This window comes from Astyanax mexicanus, chromosome 8 (genome assembly GCF_023375975.1).
Source record: "Astyanax mexicanus isolate ESR-SI-001 chromosome 8, AstMex3_surface, whole genome shotgun sequence".
Lineage (NCBI taxonomy): Eukaryota > Metazoa > Chordata > Actinopteri > Characiformes > Acestrorhamphidae > Astyanax > Astyanax mexicanus.
In genome coordinates, this window is record NC_064415.1 from 10,380,645 (window position 1) to 10,398,752 (window position 18,108).

Genomic DNA, 18,108 nt, shown 5'->3' on the forward strand with positions numbered 1-18,108 from the left:
TGGTTATATAAGTATATAAAGTAAATTTTGACTCTACTCATTATTAGTCTTACAATTTGAGTAACAGGGTTGAGTTCACTGAGTGACACACACAACTTGGACAAACATATTTGGAAAAAAAAACTTGAAAACTGTTAGAGCACTTACCCTTGGTCTTGCCATGTGGGCAGAAAATGTCCTTGTGATGTCACTTCCTTTGTGCCAGTAGACTTTAAATATTTTTAACTCTTTCTCTGCCAGGTAAAATTATTCCTTATGGTAACATGGTTGCGCGCATGTTGTGGGACACAAATTAATAGCATAAAAACTGTAACATGCAAAGCAACGTAGACTAAAGAAGTTGTTTTTATAAGTAAAGGAGATGCATTTCAACAATATACAAGAGAAAGTCATTTATTTAGAGCTTATTTTAATTGTTAAATTTGCCAAAGGAGTTGGTCACCCAATGAGTGGGACAAGAGAAAACGGCCATTTTTTGAGGTAGTTCAAAGGGTATTCGGTCTTTTGAATAATATCTAAGGACCTTATTTTTCCACCATATTTTACAGTTTGTCTTATAACAAGTACATTTTTCACAAAAAAAAATAGTCATTTAGATATTTTGGATACATACATTTGAAATTTTTGAAAGTGGTCGGACAGGAAATGTACCAAAATCCTGGAATGTCCCTTGTATCTTTCTGCTGAGAAGTAGTAATGCTTGTAGACGTACATTTCTAGCAACATTTCTTGACTTACTTTGTCCGTGTACCCCCAGCTGAAAAATCCAGAGCACTAGGCTAATCCCACTCTGGCAGACGATCGCTAAGCCAGAGCTGGAAATGGGCCTCTAATACTGACAGCAGGCTGCTAGGCTAACCCAGCATGGGCAGTAGGATTTTAGGCTAACCCCACACTGGCAGGAGGGTGTCGGGTAGAGCTGTTGAATTGTAAATTCCATGTTTAAGTCATGGGGGATGATTGCAGAATTCTTTCTTTGGTGAAGAAAACCTTCTCACAATATTTATTCAGGTGAAGAACACTGTGGAGGAGATCTTGAGAAGGTGAATCATTGTCAAAGTCTACAGTTAAGAGATGCCTGCATGTTCTTAAGGAAATGCAGAGATCCTTTTTTTTAAAGAACAAACCTCTGCTTGATTACTAGAAACCATTCAAACGTCCTGGAACAAGATTATTTAGCCAGGTTAGCCTTTTAAATTGACTAGCTTAGCAGTTTTAATGCTGGCACTGTGGCCCAGATGTTTACGTCTGGTTCAATCTAATGAAGCTTTTTTTGCTACAAATGTTTTTGCTACAAGTGTGGATGGTTCTATATATAACCAATGTCTTTACTAAACCCTCATAGAACCATATTTTTAAGAGTGTCCAATGTAAAATGAAAAGGGAACATACATCATTTGTAGCTGTATATTAAAAAGTAATACATTGAAACAACATTGCAATATGAGCATTGACTATTCATATATTCATATATCAAAATATAGTAAAACTTAATTCAATGTAGTTTCAACCTTAGTAAGCACTGAAATGTTGTATTGGAAAGAATACCCTTTCAGTCTTTCAAACATGGTGGAGGGAGTATTACAGCGTGGGCATGTATGACTTCTGTCAGTGGATTCGACTCCCTGGTGTTTATTAATGATTTGGCTGCTGATAGAATCAGAAGGATGAATTCTAAAATTTAAAAAGCTTAAAAGTATGTTTAGATTCAATCAAATTGACAAAATTGTTAGGGTGGAACGCCACAGTTCAGACAGATAATGACCCACAAAAAAATATATAACGAAATTAACCCAAAAGCCTATTGTGCTTGCCTGTTTACTCAGCCAACAGAGAAAGTTAAGCAACGTTTTAAAAAAGTTTCTTGAATAATGTTCAATGAACATTCTGAAAACCTATGGGAATATGTTAAATCTTAGCTAATTTGTCTTATTTTATGTCTCTTTTTATGGTCCTTTCTGTTCCTGTCTTGTCTCCACCTCAACCCGGCCTTGTCATCATTGTTTCCACCAGTGTCTTGTTTGTTACCCCGCCCCCTCATTATCTGACACAGGTGTTCCTTGTTTTCTCAACTCTACTTAAACCCCATGTTTTCCTTCTTTCTGTTTAGCTCTGACCCTCTGTGTAGCATTTATTGTTTGTTTTATAGTCTCTACATTTTTCTTTCTTTTGTTTATCTGTTTTTTATTCTGTTACAAAAAGTAATTTTCCAAAATAACAAAAATTGAAACATGGATACAAGTTTCCAGAGCATTTTTTTTTTTTATAAAACCATTGTAAGAACATCCAGAGTACTACATTTTACTACGTTCTATGTCCTTAAATGGCCAGTAGTCAGTCAGCTAGCCTCAATCACTTTCTCAGCATTCGGTGAAGTCAGGCAATTGCTGACCCCCTTAATATTTGATCATTCTGATCGTTTCTGAATGATCATTATGTCCAGAACTTTCTAGTGGCACCTCATGTCATTAATGGCATTTAAGTTTCTTCCTCTTACAAAGGTGGGTCAACATAGTCTTAGTAGTCTTGCCCAAGGACTCTTAATGTTACAACGCGGCATAGTCAGCCAGATTGGGAATTGAACCCCAGTCTCCTACATGATTGGGTAGCTCACTGGCAAGTAGTGGTGTTCGCCACTATGCCACTGCAACCACTCATTTGCCCAATGCCTGGAATATAAGAATGGACTCTTTTTTTGGAACTGAATCCCAGATCTGCTGGCAGCAGTCCACTCGACTCCAGCCCAGCTCTGGCAGTAGGGTGTCAGGCTGACCCAGCAGTGTATGCAGGGCTGGAGGATTGTGAGGATGAGCTGTCCATTTGTGCATTTAGTCATAGCGCCAGCCGCGGGCAGATTTTAGAGCAGGCTAACGAGAGGACTATAATAGGCAGCCATTAGCCTATGTCTGAGCTCTCTTTTCTTTAAAGAGTAGTGAAGCAGATGAGAGCAGAATCAAAGCTCTGATGTGAATGTGTGTGTGTGTGTCCATTTAAACCTTTCTGTGGCTTTTTATATGCGTCTCTTTTGAAAAGAAGTGCACTGGCTGGCCTCTGAAACATCAGTCTTTCGCCTGTGTCCGCAATTTAAAAGAAAAAAAAATGGCGACTTATCATCTTGACCATTTTTGTCTATTCGTGAAATACATACCTGTTTAAAATTCATATTGGGCGAGTAACAGCCGTGGATGCAGATGTAATTTTACGTGGATGAATGTCTGAGAAGCGCAGCGTTTGAGAATCCCCCTCTCTAGCGCAATGTTCTCATCAAAGCTCGGCATTATCCCCGCTCAGTAAGAAAGCACAGAGTGGCCTCCTGCTGACCTGTCCACTCCCAGCACCACGTCCTACACACTCGCTTTAAACCACCGCATCCACACATGCTTCTGATTGTACTCGGCGTGAGTGTGAACGTCAGCAAAAGCAACAAAATATCCTGCTAACCCTAAACTCAGGATTAGCCTGCTTTAGGTGGATATTTGCTGGGAGAATTGCTTGAAGAAATGAGGGTTCTTTAGTCTGCAGACTCCAGATTTCCACTCCAGTCTTCCTCTCAGACAGTCTTTTCCTCTGTAGTGTTGCTGAGCTAGTGTGGCTTTATAGACTTGCTTCTTTCAGGTCAGGGTTATGATGGGTCCATACCCTACCCATACCACCTGGTCAATTGAATAGAATTCACAGAGGAGTCAAGTAAAGAAGTATAGATACTGGGTTACCTGATGCTAACATACACTGGACAACCTTGAAAAGATAATAAAAAAAGAACTTTTAATAGAAAAATCTTAGACTTTTTAGTCACATGTTTTAAGATTTTGCAAAGACTGTGGATCTTGCAGGGTCACTATTTGCAAGACTGCAACTTCTGCAAATTCTTTCTGAGATTATTGTATTATTGTTTATTATTGTATTATTGTTTTTTTTCTATCTATCCTAACAGGCTACTAATTTTTGTCTCCTCTACTTTCAGGGTCTGAAGGCAGCTGATAACGACCCCACGGCTCCGCCGTACGACTCTCTGCTGGTGTTCGACTACGAGGGCAGCGGCTCCACGGCCGGCTCGCTCAGCTCCATCAACTCGTCCAGCAGCGGCGGAGACCAGGACTACGATTACCTCAACGACTGGGGGCCGCGCTTCCGCAAACTCGCCGACATGTACGGAGGCACGGACGAGTGAGGCGGGCACCGGCGGCGTTGGCAGTGGCGGCGGCGGTGGAGGCCAGCGAGGAGCGAGAGAAGAGGGAAAGAAAACACACCTGGCTTTTTCCCCTCTGTTTGACAGACGAACAACAGCTTCTGGCAACCGATTTTCCCCCTGAGAACTGAGACTGAACGACAACGGAGATAGCAGAAAACAAAAAAAGTGTATTATAATTACAAACCAGAAAAAGTTCAAGAAAAATCTACAAAAAAAAAAAAAAACCCTAGGCTTAATGTTGTAGTGTAGGCATATATATATGCTTGTTGAAGGCTTTCGGCACTGGCGGTGGACTGGTTTTCCGAGGAGGAGACTGGGAGAGTTGGAGGGGAGATTGGTGGACTGTCACTGTTTTTGGATTGTATCGGTAGGCTACGATAAAGCGCTCAGTTACACTTGAATTTTACAGTACAGAAGCACTGGGATTTAATGTGCCTTTTTGTACATTTTTTGGATCTGAATGATTAGTTTTATGTTCAAGGCTTTAATGGTACTGACATTTGGAGTGATTTCAAGACATGAGGAAGTATGTTAATCTCTGATACGCTTCATCACGCTTTCTTTTTCCTGGTTACCAACTGCTGTTTGTTGATAACGATAATTTAATTGAATTATGAAGAGATGAAGAAGAAAACCGAAGGCGCCTACCTTACGTAGGACGCGCCAGTTGACGGCGTCACTGTACAGTACATTAGAATTTTAGACCTTTTTCCACAAAAAAAATGAGACAAAAAATTACTTATGCAGCTGGTTGCAGACAAAGGGAGGTCATAAACGATACTTTTATAGAAGAATATGTTTTAGTTTTCTTTCTGAAGTGGTGTAACATTTTACAAAACCGACAAAAAAAAAGAAAGAAAGAAAGAAAGGCAGCAGCCGTTTCCTTTTCGTTCTCATTCATGTACACTTCATTTGCCTTAGTCACCATCTGATGCCCTCGGTTTTTACTCTACTGTAAAAAAAAAAAAGAAAGAAAAAACAATGTGTGTACATAATAATGTTTTATTATTTTTATTTCTATTTTCTTTCTCCTTTTTCTTTGGATGTAGTCGACAAAGAAGTGCAAACGGTTTAGAGAACTTGTAAATGTATAATTTGGGCTACAAATTTTTTTTGCATGTTTTTATCTTTTCACGACGACGACGACGAAAAAAAAAAATGCGAAACTCCTTTCCAAAATTTCTTTACGTAAACTACATAACACTAAAATCAGCTGATGTGAAACATGAACATGTAGAGGGTACAAGATTTTTTTTTTGTAAAAAAATTAATAAATAAATAAACAAAAAAAAAAACAAAACCAATGTTACTCCATAAAACGACAAAAACAACAAAAAAAGAGAGAAAAAAGTGACATTGTCAGCACAAATGTTTGAATTTGTACCAAAAAGGGCGAGGGGCGGGGTTTCAAAGGGGTGGGTACTCGTTCATCTTTGACCATCGTAGGCACTAATGACCGTATGACCGTCAGCTTTAAAGCAGGGATAGGTTTCAGACAGGCGCTTTTGTGGATAATCTTATGTACTGGAATTCAAATGATTCATCTCTGACCCCAACCATCTGAATAAATATGGTAATTTTGGAGCTAAATGTTTTGTTGTTGTTGTTGTTTCCTCACTTTGTGCTTCCCATTTCATGACTCCTGGCCACTTGGTACATTGACCACCTTTTCTTTCACAATTTGGAAAATATCCAAATTATCCAATCTATGTTCATATGAAGAAGGAAGACCCAGAGAGGGCATGGCCAAATGTGTTCTCTCGGACTCCGGCTGCTGATGCCAAGCAGCATGATCTGGGATTCAAACCAGTCTACTTACTGGGTCTTAGTCCACTAGACCTTTTTTGACCCAACCTTGATACATTTCTAATTCTGTGGCTAATGTTGGTTAATTTAAATCCTGTTGTTTTTACAGCATAAAAGAACCCAAATCTCAAATTGCATTAGTCTCACTAACCAATGATTCAGTAAGCTTTTACTCTTTTTAAGCCTTTTAGCATCAGAATTAGACTAGAAAAGTAACATTTCCATGTTTCCTTCATTAAATGCTCTTTAATACATCCATTAATGATCTATTTGATGTCCTCCATACTCAAAAACAGTGGAAAAAATGGGGGAAAATGCTACATTTTACTCAGTAAGATCAGTCAACATGTTCTTCTAGCATTCTGAGAAAAGGTTGTGCTGTTTTGTAGCATCAGAATTGGACTGCAACAGTAACATTTCCAGAAGCTACAGAAGTTTGTCCTTTACTACAACTTGCCCTTCATTAAATGCTCTTCAGTACATCCATTAATGATCTATTTAATGTCCTCCATACTCAAAAACAGTGGAATAAATGGGCGAAAATGCAATTTTCATCTCAATAAGATCAGTCAACATGTTCTCTCAGCATTCTAAGAAAAGGTTGTGCTGTTTTTTTTTTTGCTGTTTTATGTTTGTAGACAGCACTCGAGGTAAATTTTCCCCTAAGAGCTCAGGTCATATTCTACCCTTGATACATTTCTAATGCTGTGGCCGATGTTGGATAAATTTAATCAATAAAAGAACCCAAAACTCACATTGCACTAATCTCACTCACTAATGATTTCAATACGCTTTAACTTATTGTCAGTCTTTTAGCATCAGAATTAGACTGGAAAAGTAACATTTTTGTGTTTCCAGAAGCTACAGAAGTTCGTCCTTTACTGCAACTTGCCCTTCATTAAATGCTCTTCAGTACATCCATTAATGATCCATTTAATGTCCTCCATACTCAAAAACAGTGGAATAAATGGGCGAAAATGCAATTTTCTTCTCAATAAGATCAGTCAACATGTTCTCTTAGCATTCTAAGAAAAGGTTGTGCTGTTTTTTTTTTGCTGTTTTATGTTTGTAGACAGCACTCGAGGTAAATTTTCCCCAAAGAGCTCAGGCCATCTTCCTCCTTTTCACATTTTGGTCTATGACTCAGCCCCAGAAGCACTCCTGATGGAAACTCCTCTACTTCAGAGTCTCTCGGTCACAGCATGTTCCACTCAAGCCACTGACTCACGGGAGGATTCGGTCTGTTCTTAGATCTTAGACCGGCCGATGATAAAAGACAAAAGGTACAAACCCATTTGAGTAATGATGCTGGAGCGCTTTTGCAAAAGAGGTTTTGGGGATTTGAGAGGTACATCACTTTGATAGAATACAATATTACTTGTACACATTCCCGTCAAAATATAATGACCATTTTCTTGTTTCTACAGTCACTATAGCTCTATTCTTTCATACTGTAGAAAAGGTACAGTGCCTAGTGAACAAGTATTTGCCCTTTTTATAGATTTCTTTTGTTTTATCTTTGCTGACTACGGCCAAACCTGTAGAATTAAGCAATAATTTAAACAGAACCTGTCTGGCAACATAAAGCAGAAAAAAAAATCTAAAAGCAACACATTATGCCCCAATCTGATGAAATAGAAAATTAAAAACAATGTTATTCACATCTATTAGTCTGGAAAAAGTTTACAAGTCATTTCTAATGATTTGGGAGGAGATAATATTAAAGAAAGGAAAAAAAAAAACATGGAACAGGAACAAAGCTTTCCAGGAGTGACTGGCCTACCAAAATGACTCCAAAAGGGCATGGACAACTCATCCAGGAGGTAGAAAAGAACTAAGAACAACAACTTAAGAACTGCAGGTCTCACTCGCCTCAGTTAAGGTCAGTATTAATGATTTCAATGATCCAATGCAAAAAACTGCTGACCGAAAACAACACAAAGGCCAATCTCACATCTTAATGATAATAAGGGGAAATATTGAGGAAATATAATAAAAAAAACCCATAATTACATGAAAAAATAACATCATACTGAAACTCAAACATGGTGGTGGTAGTGTCATGGACTTATGGAGAATGTCTGGCCATCTGTTTGTGACCTCATGCTCAAGCATACTTGGGTTCTGCAGCAGGACAATGACCCAAAACACATAAACAAGTCCACCTCTGAACACCAACCTTAAACAAGATGTTCTAATATGGCTGAATAAAACAATTCTGCAAGGAATAGTGGGCAAAAATGAATTCACAGAGATATGAAAGACTTATTGCTACTTATCTCAAATCTGGATTGCAGTTGTTGCTGCCAAGGACTAGAGAATGACCATCACAAACCTTATAGCAACAGATTCAGAGCTTTTGTCTCTGACTTGGTCTACTTTATCTACAAGGTGTTTTATCTAGGAAGGAGTGGTTAATTAAGTGTCTGAAAACTAGTTTAATTTAGACTTTCAAGTCTTTCAAGTCTAAAATGTATGCAACATTACACAGCCCTCCTTTGACAGTGGGGGTTCATCAACTCCATGCTCTTCAAATATCTGTACAGAAGTACAAAATCATATATAGTGTACATCAAGGTAACATTAGACAACATAAGAGTATTTAGATCTGTTTTGGCCCTTATGCTTTATCTTGAAGAATTTGACATTGAACTTTGTAAGATGTAGCAGCTTCTACTGGGCTGGCATGATAATACAAATCTTTTGTTGACGGGAGATTTTTAGAAATGCTGCAGGATATTTTTTCCACTTTAAAGTGTGATCAATGCTATTTTCTCAGGTTTTCAAATCTCAATACGTTCCCTTTTACCTTCCAAGCATTCTGAGAAATCTTCTTGTTTTGAGTTCTGTTGTTTGTAGATGCCACTTGAGTTAAATTTACCCAAAGAGCTCACATTTTGGTCTGTGCCTCAGCCCCAGAAGCACTTCATCCAGAACCAATCATTCAACATGTCGTGATTTACTGTAAACACTCTGTACCTGGCTGTACAGAAATGTGAGAAATGATATTTTCTGCGGTTTCAAAAACAAGAACCGCTCACATTCGTTGCATAATTTCACCTTGATCAAACGTTATGCTATGCTCCTTCTTGCTTCAGTCTTTTCCACAGCTTGGCCCTGAATTTCGTCTTTTAGAGCTTTCAGAGCTGCTGAGAATGACTGCAGATCGTTTCAGAGTTTTGCCTTGAACACTACGTTCCAGCACAAGTGCAACCTGTTCTAATAGAGTTATGAAATCAATTAAGTTTAAGAGGAGGACAGCGCTTAAACCTCCTCATCCTTCCAATCTAATATCCAATACATTTCTTTCTCTAATTTCAATTTCCTGTGACAGTGTGTTCATCACATCACCCCCCCGTCTCCTCCCACTTCCTCTGTCCAATCTCTCCATCCTGCCTCTCAGTTCAACATTCTGTCTTAAAGCAGAAGAGACCTAGAACTCCAGTTTACAGCTCCAGTGTTCAAAAGCTTTATTGATCATGAAGTGTTATGTTAGGGGACACTTGGGAACACCCACACCTGTATACATTATGAGGCTCAACATTCATTACAAGGTGACATAAGCAATTTCTGAAGTAGTGTGGGCATTTACAATTCATTTGTACCAGAAATATGTCATAAAAGTGATTACCTCCCACAGTGGACAGCAGTGAGTAGTGAGGGTTAGTGATCATGACCAGTGGCATCTGGCTAGAACTGTCCATGCTGTACAGTTGGAGTTCAAGTCAAGTCATGAGTCTTTAGGTAAGAGTTTAAATCAAGTAATTGGTCTTTAGGTTTGTGTTCAAGTCAAATCATGAGTCTTTATGTTAGAGTTCAAGTCACATCATGAGTCTTTAGAGTAGAGTTTACATCAAGTGAAGTCATGACCCTTTTAGTTAGAGTCTAGGTCAAGTAACACATCTTAAGATTATTAATCAAGTCAAGTCATTAGTCTAGGTAAGGTTAGAGTTCCAGTAAAGCCATAACTCTTTAGGTTAGAGTGCAAGTCAAATCATTAGTGTTTAGATTAGAGTTTAAGTCAAGTTACAAGCCTTTAGATTAGTGTTCAAATCAAATCATGACTCTTTAGGTTAGAGTCTAAGTCAAGTCATGAGTCCTCAGACTAGAGTTCAAGTCAAACGATGAGTCTTTAGGTTAGAGTTCCAAGTCAAGCAACAAATCTTTAGGTTAGAGTCCAAGTCAAGTCATGACTATTGGTTACAGTAGAAATCAAGTAGCATGTCTTTAGATTAGAGTTCAAGTCAAATCATTAGTGTTTAGATTAGAGTTTAAGTCAAGTTACAAGCCTTTAGATTAGTGTTCAAATCAAATCATGACTCTTTAGGTTAGAGTCTAAGTCAAGTCATGAGTCCTCAGACTAGAGTTCAAGTCAAACGATGAGTCTTTAGGTTAGAGTTCCAAGTCAAGCAACAAATCTTTAGGTTAGAGTCCAGGTCAAGTCATGACTATTGGTTAGAGTAGAAATCAAGTAGCACATCTTTAGATTAGAGTTCAAGTAAAATCATTGGTGTTTAGATTAGAGTTTAAGTCAAGTCACAAGCCTTTAGATTAGTGTCCTAGTTTAGTGAGTCTAGGTCAAGCAACACATCTTAAGATTAGTCTTTAGGTTAGAGTTCAAGTCACGTCATGAATCTTCAGATTAGAGGTCAAGTCAAGTTATGACCATTTAGGTTAGAGTGCAAGTTAAACAACAAATCTTTAAGTCATGACTGTTTGTTAGAGTAGAAATCAAGTAGCACATCTTTTAGATTAGAGTTCAAGTCAAGTAACACATCTTTAGTGTTCAAGTCAAATCATGACTTTAGGTTAGAGTTCCAGTCAAGCCATGACTCTTTAGGTTTGAGTGCTAGTCAAACAACAAAACTTTAGGTTAGAGTCCAGGTCATGTCATGACTCTGTTGGTTACAGTAGAAATCAAGTAGCACGTCTTTAGATTAGAGTTCAAGTCAAATCATTAGTGTTTAGATTAGAGTTTAAGTCAAGTTACAAGCCTTTAGATTAGTGTTCAAATCAAATCATGACTCTTTAGGTTAGAGTCTAAGTCAAGTCATGAGTCCCCAGACTAGAGTTCAAGTCAAACGATGAGTCTTTAGGTTAGAGTTCCAAGTCAAGCAACAAATCTTTAGGTTAGAGTCCAAGTCAAGTCATGACTTTATTGGTTACAGTACAAATCAAGTAGCACATCTTTAGATTAGAGTTCAAGTCAAGTCATGAATCTTCAGGTTAGAGTTCAAGTCACGTCATGAGTCTTTAGGTTAGCGTTTCAGTCAAGCCATGACTCTTTAGGTTTGAGTGCAAGTCAAACAACAAATCTTTAGGTCAGAGTCCAGGTCAAGTCAAGTAGCATGTCTTTAGATTAGAGTTCAAGTCAAATCACTAGTGTTTAGATTAGAGTCCAAATCAAGTAACACATCTTTAGATTAGTGTTCAAGTCAAATAATGACTTTAAATAATGAGGTTAGAGTTCAATCAAGTCATGAGTCTTTAGGTTAGAGTCCCAAGTCAAGCAACAAATCTTTAGGTTAGAGTCCAGGTCAAGTCATGAGTATGTAGGTTACAGTTTAAGTCAGGTCACAAGTCTATGTTAGAGTCTAAGTTAAGTTGTCAGTCTTTAGGTTAGAATGCAAAGTCAAGCAACAAATATTTACGTTTCTAATATGTACAAGTGTAAGTCAAGTCATGAGTCCTCAGATTAGAGTTCAAGTCAAACGATGAGTCTTTAGGCTAAATTCCAAGTTAAGAGTATAAATTAGAGTCTAGATCTAGTCATAGGTCTTTAGGTTAGAGTCCAAGTCAAGTCAAACTTGAGTGCCCATCTCTGGTTAGAGAATCATTTTGTCATTTTTTTTTTAAACGTTGAATTGTATCTGAAAAATAAAGAACTTAATCGCTATTAAAAATGACATGCATGAATGAGGCTCTCTGACTATTTTACAGCAGTGTTTATTTTATTTTATTCTAGATCTTTATTGCATTTGTAATATTTGTAAAAACAGAATCAAGTTTATTCAACCTACTGCCTACATTAACCCCAACTTGCACCATTTACCATAATTAATGTCCATATACTGATCTGAGATCACTGGTTTATGTATCAATGCTTTTAGGGTGAGTTGTACAGTTTGGGAAAACCAGCAATGACATCCATTTACCTTTCACAGGCTTTCAGTGGCCTCTGGACTAGAGAGGCAATTTCCATAAAAAGATAGGTTTCCTGAAAGCCTCAACTTTAAGCAAATATGTTGACCTGAAGTGCCCGCGTGTTGTGTATGAATTTCAAATGGATATTCTAATGCACTTGTCTGGATTATTACCCATAAATCCTATTTCAGAGAGCTCCTCTGTAGAGGTCATTTGTGCAGCAGCTGTTTGAGCATCCTCTCATTCAGTGCTGAGCTTCTGCCTGATTGTCTGCTTGATTAATATCACACCGTCTTTGACCTCCAGTGTGTTCCGCAGGTAACCGCACAGTGAGACGCTTGTAGTTTTGGCTCTGTATTCATCTGCACTGGACTTGAAATGAAATCATTTCAATGAGGCTAAAGTTCAGACATTTTCAGATTCGTTTAAAGGGTATTTACATGTGTCGATCAGGCGGAATTTACAGGAATTGCAGCTTTTTTATTAGAGAACTACCATATTTTTGGCACTATAAAACACACTAAAAATTCAGTGCGTCTTATAGTTTGGTCCACCTTATGTATGAATTTTTATCAGTTGGGTATTAAGGAGAAGTAAAGCCACTCCGCTGAAGTACAGCGTTATACAGGAGTTTCATTGCATAACAGCCGCAAAGCGTAGCAGCCAGCGCCAGGAGGCAGGCTATGTGGAGTCTATGTATATATATGTCTATGACATTATCAAAATAAATATGACGGCGCACTGAAGCTAGCATTATGGGATGTAAACAGTGTTTTTTAATAAGCTTATTGTGCACTTTTTTAGTTATTAATGCCTCGTTTTAAATGTCAGGGATCTCCGGATTCTAGCAAGGAGGTGTTGAGCTACTTTGAGCTGGATAACAGTGTAAAAAACGATTTATCAGGGCAAATTATGCCCCGTGTCACCCAGTCTGAAGGGTGTGTGGACAAACTGTTAAAATTTCTGGACTTCGGAACGCTGTGGGAGAATGTTATCATCAAAGGTAAGAATTTTTATCATGTTTTACTACACAAAAAGTCAATTTTACACTAGTTTTACACCAGTTCTCTTTTAATAGAACTCCACTGTCCACATGTATCTGGACATTTTTAAAAACTGAGGTTTTTATTTGTGTTTTGGCCCCTCATCCACATAAAATTGGCATTTTTGCTGACCGAGTGTTTCAGAAGCTATGTTCTAGCTGGAGACTGTTGAAAGCTCTGTTTTCATAGTTTTTGTGTGGACAGGCAAAACCGCGCTTAATGAAAACACTGGCGTCCTTAATGCCTTTTAGGATGTATTCCTGGTACATCAAGGAATGTTAAATGCCTACATATCTTCAGAAATATCTCTCATCAATCTTTCATCCACCCGAATCATCCCATCCGAATTCATGCCATCTCTCACAAGATAATACCTCACAACATATACAAGCCATTTTCCAAGACAATTTACAAGATATTTCCCAAGCCATCCTGTCCCAGCACCACTTTAGAACATAAGCAACCATACTTATGCTGTCCATACGCCACAGGACTTTAAAAAGACTCTAAAAAAAATACTTTTTCAGACTAATGTCTGACACCCTCTCACATCTAAAGATCGGTCACAGACGTTTGAGTCATAGACTTAGGATTTGGTTAAAACTGGGGGTCACTAACTGCAAAACTGCAACTACATTCTTTTAGAGATTATTTCCCATCAAGCTTCTGGTGGAGTTTATATACAATACATATTAAGTTACATAATAATCTGTATATTATCAATACTTTGGTTTATTATTTGGAGAATCACAACTTTTGTCCCCATCACCACACTGTAGTCAGTTCTTGATATTTTTTAATAGAATACATTTTGAGTTCAACTCATTCTATAAGCTTCTTTTACTCCCGTTTCACTGCTACACATTTGCTTTTGTTTTAGATAAAATGAATGCAATAAAGAACATCATTCTTGCAAAATGTGTATTTATTAAACTTGATTGTATCAAAACTAACACTGCACAATAAGACAGAGTGTATATGAGTTAAAAGCATAAGAATATTGTGACGAGCGTGAAGAAGCCATAGTCAAAAGACAGAGTATCAGAAACACAGCTCTTTATTTGGGGAAACAGAACTCTCACTTATAGCGCTTACAAGCACATGGAGGTATCTATCCCAACTACTCACAAACATTAAACTGAGCCAGCCCTATCTACGGAGTGGGGTTCACCCTAACGGTGACCATCCAATATTTCCCCAACACAATCCCCACAGTAAATACAACACATAACAACCTGAACAGGCACTTCTACTATTAATAACGACTACATTTCAGTAAATAATAGCAGAGAATAAGGGGGAAGAGGGGGGGGCGGTGCCTCGTAGAAACACACACACACGCAGCCCCTCCCTCCCTGCACTCTGCTGCACACACAAAAGTCAGTGGTTTACTTACAGCTTTTTGGCGGTCGCCACAATATTGATGATGGTTCATTACATGGCTTATTAATTATTACTTTGATAAAATACATGGAGAAACAGCATCAGGCGGATTTATTTTTCTTGATAATCAATAATCACACCTCTAGGATACATGTAGATACTAAAAACCTGACACTCAGAGCATGTGTCCATGTCTTTCAGTATTTTAATCAGGACACACAAAGAAAACTATATACAAAAATTTAAAATTTGAGTCTAAATAAAAAAAAAATGTTTAGTGCAAAATAACTACTTAGTAAAATAAAAGCTATATAAAGTAGTGCGCACACCATACCTAGCTTTAGTTTGAGTGCAGGTCGTTTCGAGTCTGATATTTACTGATATTATTTGGTTTGAAACATCATATAAATATGTTTGAAGCACTAAAGGTAAATAATATTGGTTGGGGAAGGAGATTTTTCACTTTTTTAGGTGTTTTTCTCAATGAGTTTCTTGTAGATTTAGCTTTACCGCACTGGGATGTCATCACTATTTTAGAAAGAATAAGCTCCGCCCTTTCTAACCATATAAGGATTATGTTTATATGTGAAGGGATTTCGGTTTTTGGTTGGAAAATCTGTCTGTAGGGTTCTAAGGGTTAAAAGCCCCAATAATAGTAGGTGCTCAGCACATACAGCACAGTATATCCTGCACAGAATCCCACTTCACACACTCTTAAAGCAGTAATTCAATACCTTTTTGGCTGAGCGGTGTTCAGTACAGGCCTTTGACAGTGTCTGCACGCCTTGCAGCAATCTTTCAGCCTCTTAAGCACAGTGTTCAACAATGGCCCAAAACCCTTTTGGATGACTTTCTCCTCCAGCAATTGTCACTGTCCCCCGCTATTGTGCCCCGCTGAGCCTCGCCCGCCCTGCTTGTCATAAATTAGCTAAAAGCCAGACAGCTATGGATCGATCTTATGCTGATTACACAAAGGCGGGCCAGTGTTATTGTCAGCGTGTGTATGTGGCGGGAAAAAGCAGGCCACTGGGTCTTCTTTCCTGTCTGCTGCCTCCATTGTTCAGCCATTCATATGCACTGCTGTAGGGGGGCTGAAACTGACAGGACGGATGAATATAAGTCAGAGGAGAAGCAGAGCAGACGGACAATAAACGAGGCTTTCTCTAATTCACTTATTGATCTTACCCACAACTAGTGCTGCACAGCACATTAGGAGTATGTATCTGTAGTGATTGTGTAGTATTTCATGATTAGATCATTCATTTATTCTAAGAGTATGGTAAGAAAGATGGGCTACAGCTCTTTTATTGCTGTTCTGTAAACCCTTCAGCTTAACTTTTATATGTACTGTATATACAGTACCAGTCTGAACCAGTTTGGAAACACCTTCTACTCATTCAATGTGTTTTCAATGTGTTTCAATGTATTTTTCTGATTTTCTACATTGAAGTCATTAACCCTTTTAGACCTGAATTATCGCAAGCAATGGAAAAAAAATGTGAGAATGCTATTTTCTGTCCGTAATGCACAGAAAAGAAGACTCTAATATGCTACTATAAAATCTATGTAGCAAACACATCCAATTAACCAAAATATAAAAGGCTGTGTTTAATATTTTATTTCCTATTTACCTTTTTATTTTATAAACCATCCCTAAACAGTAAAAAAACATTGTTAAAAGTCTTCTAAATTAAATGAAATTAGTAAAAGTTACTACTGTAACTACTGTTTTTCCAGTGCAGTGGGCGTGGCCAAGCTACTGTTTCATTGGTTTATAAATTTGTACATTGGCTGGTTCATGGTCTATTCAAATTCTCAAATAGTGGTATGTGCAACAAATTATTTAAAAATAAAGAAAATACATGATGTCTATTGTAATGCACACAGTGTCTGAAAGGGTTAAAGCTATAAATGAATAGATGTGGAGTTATTATAAATACAATCATATTAAAAAGGTTCTTTTAGTTCTAAATAATTGGGTGTTTGCAACAGTCATTTCAGTTTGATATATCTAATAACTGATGGACACAGTAATATTTCAGGATTGAAATGAGGTTTATTGTACTAACAGAAAATGTGCAATATGCATTAAACCAAAATTTGACCAGTGCAAAAGTATATGCACCCTTATCATTTTATTGATTTGAATACTCCTAACTACTTTTTACTGACTTACTGAAGCACAAAATTGGTTTGGTAAACTCATTGAGCTTTGAACTTCATAGCCAGGTGTATCCAATCATGAGAAAAGCTATTAAAGGTGGCCAATTGCAAGTTGTTCTCCTATTTGAATCTCCTCTGAAGAGTGGCATCATGGGCTCATCAAAACAACTCTCAAATGATCTAAAAACATATTTAGAACTAAATATGATTAAGATTAATAGGGGTGCCCAAACTTTTTCATATGACTGTAACACCCCAGAATAACACACCAGTTAACAGCTGTGCTGAACTTATCAAGAGTTAATTACTCAAATTTCTTGTCTCTTAATAAAGTGTTTAGGAGCATCAGTTGTAAAGTAGTGAAGAGGTAGAGTTACAGGTATACAGTGAATAGCTTATCCATATTATAGCAAGAACTACTCAACTAAGTAAAGAAAAAAATGACTTTAAGAAATAAAGGTCAGTCAATCTGATACATTTCAGTATCCTCAACTGCAGTCGCAAAGACCAACAAAAACATTATGGTTGTGATGAAACTGGCTTTCATCAGGACCACCTTAGAAAACAAAGAGCAAGAGTTGCTGGCCTCATTCTTAATCTTTACCCAAAAATTAGCCCTACCCATCATGCTGGTCTTAGAGATTAAGAATGAGGCCAGCATGATAGGTAGGGCTAATTTTTGGGTTAAGGTAGGGTTAAATCTTCCAGAATTCTTCAGCATACAGTAATTTAAGCCAAAACCATCAGCTACATGGTAGAAAATATGACAAAGTTTAATGATTCGACAGGATAATGGCCCAAAAAGCACATGAAAGGTGGTTAAGGAGTGGATAATGCAGAATTTTGAATGGCCTCTTCCAAACCCGTACCTCAGAAATATCACAAATACAGTAACTGGACTGTGGTGATACATTATGGTTTGTTCCAGTATATTACTAAATTAAATCCACTGCTTCAGCCAAGACAAGTGCTCAATTATCCAACTACAATTCTGCCAGAAGCTTGTTGTTGGCTACCAAAAGCAAGTAGTGAATGTAGAACTTTTTAAGGGACATGTAACTTAGTATTAGGGGTTCTGTATGTAATCTGTAACCACAAACACTCCACAGAAATAACTGAAAGCCCAATATGGCCTTGACATTGATGTCCATGAAGAGTATATGCAGAAATAAGACCACAACTGTACAAACACAGCTAATGCCTCTTCTGTTTGGACCTTTTAATACTCCTGCTTTTGTAGGAAAGGCTGCTTACCCTCTGTAAGGAATGTGGACGCGGCTTTAACCTTCAGTCAAAAGCTGTCAGTTTTAAAGTCGAGCAGGGAGGCAAAGGTAAATGCATTTTCAGAGCTGCGTTTATAGAACCCTCCAAGTGTCT

At 37.8% G+C, this 18,108-nt stretch overlaps 1 protein-coding gene across 1 annotated transcript in view; it reads left to right on the plus strand.

Moving 5' to 3' along the window:
* Window positions 1-5,782, plus strand: part of LOC103027885 (cadherin-2) — a 230,153-nt gene extending 224,371 nt beyond the window's left edge. The window contains exon 16 of the mRNA XM_049482738.1: window positions 3,965-5,782. Coding sequence (XP_049338695.1) covers window positions 3,965-4,171 — 207 coding nt within the window. The 3' untranslated portion in view covers window positions 4,172-5,782. The remainder of the gene's footprint in view (window positions 1-3,964) is intronic.
* Window positions 5,783-18,108: the final 12,326 nt, after the last annotated feature.